The 7,251-nt window shown below is 39.6% G+C and overlaps 1 protein-coding gene across 4 annotated transcripts in view; it reads left to right on the top strand.

Annotated features, from left to right (window-relative positions):
• The first annotated feature begins 695 nt into the window (after positions 1-695).
• Positions 696-7,251, top strand: part of PMP22 (peripheral myelin protein 22) — a 49,405-nt gene continuing 42,849 nt past the window's right edge. Inside the window, exons 1-3 of one of the 4 annotated variants that reach the window (XM_007483399.3) lie at positions 696-881; positions 2,780-2,883; positions 3,966-4,065. In XM_007483399.3, coding sequence (XP_007483461.1) covers positions 2,806-2,883; positions 3,966-4,065 — 178 coding nt within the window. In that variant the 5' untranslated portion in view covers positions 696-881; positions 2,780-2,805. Of the gene's footprint in view, positions 882-2,642; positions 2,884-3,965; positions 4,066-7,251 lie in introns of those variants that run through there. The other 3 variants (XM_056817477.1, XM_056817476.1, XM_056817478.1) reach the window with 3 other exon arrangements.

The raw sequence follows: 7,251 nt of genomic DNA, 5'->3' as shown, positions 1-7,251 counted from the left end.
GAGGCAAAGCCCATGTTATGACCCTGGTATTGCAATAGTCAGACTAGAACTTTTCCTCCCTAAGAACCAGAGAGAGAAAAGGAGGAGATGTTGCAACAAGGTACAGAGAAGCGGGAAAAGATCGTTCTGAGTCTGGTTTCTGGGACTGAGGGCAGCATCCTTCTTTGAATCTGCTTCCTCACTGGCAGAAACGGATATCCCGCCCTTCAAACAGCTGGACATCTTGAGTTTCACTGAGTCCCTCCTCAGTTTCCCTTTTGCCGCCTCCTCCTCCCCACTCAGGAGTCCAACTCTTTCCCGACAGGTGTTAACATTCCGTAACAAAACTCAATAAATGTAGTAGCATTTATTTATCTTTCCAAAGCATTTCATGAAGTTGCAGTCTCTGGATCTGAAAGGGGCCAGTGCTTGGTGAGCGGGGAGAGGGGGGGAGCGTTTTGGATTACCTCGGGATTTGTCGACTTTTGGCTTCCACACTAAATGCCTTTGGGGCCAAGAGATGGGAGGTGCGAGGTGAGAAACGTTCAATTTGATCAGTGGAAACATCTGAGTGCCTGACAGTGTTAGTTTCAGAGCTGCTTTTCCATTGATCATCGTTTTCCTTGAAATGATTTATTTGAACAGTAACAGTCTTTTCCCCTCCCTCCATCCCTCCACAAACGGACACTGGACACACCCTTATCCAAAAACAATTAGGGCGTTGTTCCGGTTAAAAAAGAACTCTGAGCCTCACAGTTGTCTCTCACTTCACTCCGTGTGCACCCAGTCCCAGCCTTTGGGGATAAGAACAGAAAATTAGGCTATTGCAGTGGGACTCTATTTCCTGGGTCAACTTTGCATTCGGACTACTTCCTGGAGCAAGGACAACTATCTTTTAGACAGTAAGTTGGTTTTGAAGTGGAATCTGTAAGAGACTGACACAAGTAGGACTTATCTAGGTATCCCTGGGACGGGTTACAGGACGAAAGATACCGAAACCCCAGAAATGACGGTCTGGCAGGTCCTTCCAGCAGTTTTTCAGCCCAATGTTGACGGTCCTGTACACTCTTTAGGAAAGGCGAGGTTGTGCCTCAATTTGGCTTCCCTTCAGCTTTACTGTCTCCAGAGGAAAGGGTCTCAGGATGGAGTGAAGTTACGAAGGGGTGGGAAGACATTTATTTCTCCGGATAACAGATTTTAACTATATACATACTGTGATTCCTGTTAAGGCAAACCACAAGAAGGAGAATTAGTCTCGCTACTTATCTTCTTACACCCGTTCTATTTACTGGTTCTCACATACCCTCTCTGTTCCATTGGTGTTAATCAGATAAAATTAGTTTACAATAGAGAAGTTTTGCTTAATTTTTCTCCTTCTACTTTAGGGATTTCTTGAGGAAAGGGGGAGGGTAAGAAATAGTGTATTAAAAGGGAGAGGGTATTAGTTATTTTTTTGAGAATCCACTGAAATATGTAGTTCTCTCGGAGTCAAGTTTCTAATGACATCTAATGACATCTGGGATCGTCCTCTTCTCGAGCTAATTCATCATTTATTCCCACAAGAATTCTCTTCTCTTACCACTCCTCCAACTAAGATCCTGTATATCTGAGGATCTAGAGAACCTCTTGACCCTGCTCACACACCCTGAGTTTGATTTGCTTTCTAGATCCAGATCTAGATCCTAGATTAGAGCTTTTTGGTCGTAGGCAATGTAAATAAGCGGTGCAACTGGAAGAATGAACCAGGACTGGAGTGAAATAGGTGAGCATCCGGCCCATTGGGCAGAAAGGGAAAGTGTACTGGAGGAACCTAGGTTGTGGGAAGTAACTAGTTTTCTTTAGAGTATAAAAGCCTTATAAAACTAAGGAGGACAGCCTGAGTATATAATCCTTTCCTTCGGAAACCTGCTGGGTATAAAGTTTAATTCACTGGAAAGAATACACAGAGGTTCAATAGCTTCAAAGAGCTCCTTTCTGGATTTCGAGGCAGTCGACCTGTATTTCCTCTCTCACCTCAAAATACTTTCTTTGGAACTTAGACACTTAAAGGGCTTTTTACATTACTACTTCCTATCCAAAACTAGACATTTTAAATTAAGTGGTGAGCAGGAGGAGAATAAAAGGAAAAACTCTTCAGCTTGGGCTTTTTTTTTTTTGTCATATGCTCCACACATTTTAAGGAATTAATAACTACTAGGTTCATTTTCCTTTTCCAGGAATCTATGCAGGACCTCAGTTTTCCTCCACGCTCTTTACACCCCTCCAGCGGAAACGACCCTTGTACCCTGTGGAACTACCCAGGAAGGTAGTCTGCAGGGTCCCAAGGCCTACAAGCTTCTTCCAGAACTATCTGGCCTCTAAAAAAAAAGAGCTCAGATTTGGGTAGTGTCTGAGGTCTGAGGAACACATTTGGGGTATACGTTGGCTGTTTCTGATATTAGAAATGTCTTTACTCCTTCTTTCCTTCCAGATTTGCTTGCTTCTCTAACTGGTTTAAAAAGGGAGGGGGGGGGGGCGAGGTAGAGAAGGGGGAGAGATTGGGTGGAGTTGGGTGGGTGGGAAGAAAACACTTTTCAGTAAGGGGCCCCAGGCCAAGAGAGAAAAGTTCTCTCCTGGCAGCCTGTTGCTGCCCCCTCCAGGATGAGGTCAGTCCAGCCCATTGGTCGACCCGCCCAGTTTCAGCGAGATTCCAACTCAATCTGAGACACAAAAACAGCAGGCACACAGGCCCTCCCAACCAAGCCTCCGGTAAAACGGTCAGTCCCGTTCAACTATATTCCTGATTTCTCTTCCATTGCAGGTCGGAGGCAGATTCTTTTCTCCAAAATGCTGCTTTTGCTCCTGGGAATCATCGTGCTCCACGTAGCAGTGCTGGTACTTCTTTTCATCACCACTATTGTCAGTGTGAGTACTGGCTCCCCAACCCCCCACGTCTAAAAGTCAGGACTCAGACTTGACAGATACTTCCTGCCAGAATTTGGAGACCCCAGGAAGAAAGATAATCCCCTCCATTATTCCTCTATTTTAAACCTAGCCCTTTCTTCTCAGTGTTCTCCTTCCTAGTGAGTACTAAACTGTCATTTGGACAACTTTAATTTTGAAAACTCCTAGAATATTTTACAAGTCCTGGCTCTCTGCCTCCTTTCAGTCCCAGAGAATAAATGAGCAATTTCAACTACGTAATGAAAATCTTCACTGAAAATTCTTTATCTTTTTTTCAGACTTAAATTCAGAGCAGATATAGTCTTCCTTTTACATGAAAGTTAAGAAAGGAAATGAGGCATTTGTGAAAGCTTATTTTGATATTTTTCAAATACCAGAGATTATCTATCAAATCTATTTAATGGCATAGCAGCTCACTTAAGATTTATAAAATACTTTTTGCACAACTCTGTAAGCTAGGTAGCACAAATATCAACACCTTTAATTTACAGATGAAGATACTAATTTCTAAATTACTCTCCTTTCAGGATTTTTATTTGGACTTAAAAGGAAAATTCAAATGAGTTCAACTGAACTGAGTTCAGGAGTTACCAAGTTTGGCTACTATTAAACAAAAATAAAAACCTTTTGAAGAAGTTTCCATGTAGCAAAATCAAATCCCTAAGCATTTTATTTATCTTTGATTCTGTAACTTCAAGAATAACCAATAATATTACTAATTCCTGTTAGATCTATTTTCCTCTCCCAGGACACTGTACTAGATTCCAATTTTCCAACTTCTTGAGTGGGGGAAGGGAGGGAGAGAAGAACAGGAAGAACCAAAAGATAGGATGATATTTTGTCCTCCAAAGTAGGAGTGAATATTTAATGATTGCTCTAATCTCCCTACTTTGCTAGAAAATGTCTGCACATCGAAAAGTAATAGCAGCCAGTATTTCTTTTTCCAGCGAGGCTGACTTTCCCTTATATTTACTTGTCTTTTCTTTTGTACTTCAATAACATCTTTATTCAAACAAGTTTGTTTGTTTTTGTTTTGTTTTTAGCAATGGATCATAGGACCTGGGCATGCATCTGATCTCTGGCAGAATTGTACCATTCAGTCTTCAGGCAATGTCCAACACTGTTTCTCATCATCTACAAATGGTGAGAATTCTTGGTTTGTTTGTTTGTTTTGTGTGTTTATGGACTGCTTTTAACGTATTTCATAACCTGCAAATACTTTTCTGAAGCAAGGCCAGTATAAACTTCAGGTCAGTAGACTGTTTCTGGGGTCTGAGTGACTGTACAAATGAGAGTTAAAAGTGAAAGGAAGAGAGGACATCAAAGAAGAAAGAGACTTCCCAAGAATCATCAACACTCTTTATTCAGAGGGTTGGCAAACCACAGCCTGATGCCTGGAGTTTGTACAGGGGTTTCTATATCTTGTGAATTAAGAATGATTTTTTTACGCTTTAAAATACAATAAAACTTTATTTTAAAATGTAAAAACAACTCAACTTATGGGAAAGATAAAAACAGAGGAGGAGGGGGCACCTAACTAGCTCAGTGGATAGAAAGCTAGACCTGAAAAATGGGAGTTCCTGGGTTTAAATGTGTCCTCATACATTTCCTAGCTGTGTGACCCTAGACAAATCTCTTGATCCTAATTGCCTAACTCTTACTGCAGTTCTGCCTTGGAATCAAATCTGTCTTGGAATCAATACTTAATATTGGTTCCAAGACATAAGGTAAGGGTTTAAAAAAAAAATAACAACCAGATGGTGGCTTTAGTTTAACTGACCCCCTGAAGCATGAGAATCCTGACCATCTAGAAAATGGACTTTTAAAAATAGAACAAAAGGAGCATAGAATGCTTTTCATGGGCCTATGGAAGCGGAAAATAGAAGATCAAGGCCCAGGAGTGGTTGCTTTATATAGTCTATCCAAGGTAAATGCCAGCCTAGACTGAGTTTCCCTCCCTGGTTTTTGTTAGGTCTCAGAATCTTTGACCATAGTGTATAGGGAATCACAGAATCTTAGAAGTTTAAAGCTTGCCAAGAAATTCTAAGTTTTAGTCTTCCTTTAAGTGCCATATGACTTGGACATACCACTTTGGAGTAAGAGAATAATGTCAGATTGGCTTGCAATCTGCCCAACTATTTTACCCTTCAGTTTCTCATATGGTATTTTTGTGTTTGCTTTTAAAAACTACATTTACTCTCACATCTCCTAACCATATTTGCATGTACCAAATTATATATAGCTTAGAATTCTTACCTGGGCCTTCAGCAAATGTGAGGTTTTCCTCATGGATGGTTGGTAGAGGAATACAGTGTGGGAAGATTTTTGTGGGCTCTTCATGCTACTGTAGGTGAGTAGAAATGTCAATATGATGAAACTCTTGCATTCCTGTCGAGGTTGGAATAAAGTATTCTGCAGTACATCTATTTTACCTTGAAAGGAAAGAAGAAAATACTAGTTCAAGGAAATTCTTTAAATTTACCAAGAAGAGATGGTTTTAAGAGACCCCAAAGTGCCTCTTCTAAAGCTATTGCATATTCTAGTCTAGTCTATATAGAATTTGTGGTTGAAGATGTCCTTGGGAAGATTTTAGAATCTAGTTCAATGAAGTAAGCACCAAATTAATAGTTCGGGGGTGCTGAGTTCTAATTTCAATTACATTGTTTTGTTTATTTTACTTGTGAATTGCTTGAGTTCACTGTGCCTCATACATGCCTAAGATGTACTTCAAAGAATGATGTAAAATTGACTTGAAATCCCATGTAATCATAAAGTGCCAAAACAGTTATCTGAAGGTCCGTGAGCTGAAATGGAATAAACATACAAGGAACTCAGGAGGGCAAGAAAGACTTATTTATCCTTCATCAGAGGAGAACCATACCAGAAATCTCAAAAAGGCCCTCCTCTCTTTCAAAAGCTTATATTGAATTTTCTCAGCATTGAGGGAAATTTGATATTAAAATGTACTCAGAATTACTCTGTTGAGTGGCCTTGAAGAAATGAAATACTTGTGAATGCCTCAGATTTAGCAATAATACCCTCTATGAATGGGAACTGCTAAAAAAGCAACAGAGATGTTTCTCATTCTTCCAGGCTTCACTGAGGCAAATAGGTAAGTCATTTAAGACAGACAGTGGTTGCAAAGAAGACACCTTAGAAAAGATGTAGATTTTTCAGAAGCAAAGACTCTAACTGCTAAAATCCTACTCTGACATCTTATTATGGACTAGGAGTGACAGTGACCCTTTTTTTTGGTCACTGCCCATTCTACTAGCATTCAAACTCTGGCAGATTCTACCAGCCTAGAGAAGAAAGAAATTTGCAAGTCATCTAATTCCCTGTTATTTTACAGATGAATGAAAAGAGGCTTAGAAATGTTATAGGACTTGCCCAAGGTCACAAACATAATAAATGAAAGAAAGAGTTGGGATTTAAACCTAGGTTCTCTGATTCCAAATTTAATGCTCCTTCCATTGTACCACATTGTCTGTCCCCTAAATATGAATGTCCCCCAGACTCTGCTGAGGGGCCAACTTCTCTTTTCTTTCTATACCATCTCCCTTGGCAATTCCATTAGCTCCTGTGGGTTTAGTTATAGATATAGGTAGTATCTCATCAGTCTCTCTCATGAGATAACTACTAAACTTTTTGATATCTCACACTAAATGTCAGATCTCATATTCAACATGCCCAAAATAGCACTTCTTACTATTTTCCCAAAATCATATTTTCCTTATTACTATTGAGGACATCACCATACTCCTAATACACTAGGCTTGCAACCTCAAAGTCATCCTTGACTTATGATTCTCATATAACCAGTTACCAAATCTTGTCATTTCTACTGTGACATTTTTTTTCCATGTCACACATTTGGCCAGTAGTATAGCAACAGCTTTCTAATTGATCTCCTTATATCATGTCTCCCCATTCCTATGCATCCTCCACTCAGCTGCCAAAAATTATTTCCCCTAAAGCATGTAACCCTCTCCCCGACTCAGCAAACCTCAATTATTTCTTATTAACTCACAGAATCAAATATGAAGTCTTCTGACTTAAAAATTCTTCATAACCTGACTCCTTCCTACTTTTCTATTCTCATACTTTTACCTCTCTCTATACTCTATGATCCAGTTTATTTAATATTCCTTGCTTTCTCCTACTATCTTCACTTCTATCAACTCTCTATATATTTTATAAGTACCTTTTTACATGCTGTCTCCCCCATTAGTATGTAAGTTCCTTGTGACCAGGAACTTATTTTATCTTTTGCTTTTCTTTGTGTTCCTATTAATTAGAACAGTGACTGGAATGTAGTAAGAACTCAAT

The sequence above is a fragment of the Monodelphis domestica genome, chromosome 2 (assembly GCF_027887165.1).
Source record: "Monodelphis domestica isolate mMonDom1 chromosome 2, mMonDom1.pri, whole genome shotgun sequence".
Lineage (NCBI taxonomy): Eukaryota > Metazoa > Chordata > Mammalia > Didelphimorphia > Didelphidae > Monodelphis > Monodelphis domestica.
This window is presented reverse-complemented; position numbering and strand designations above follow the sequence as displayed.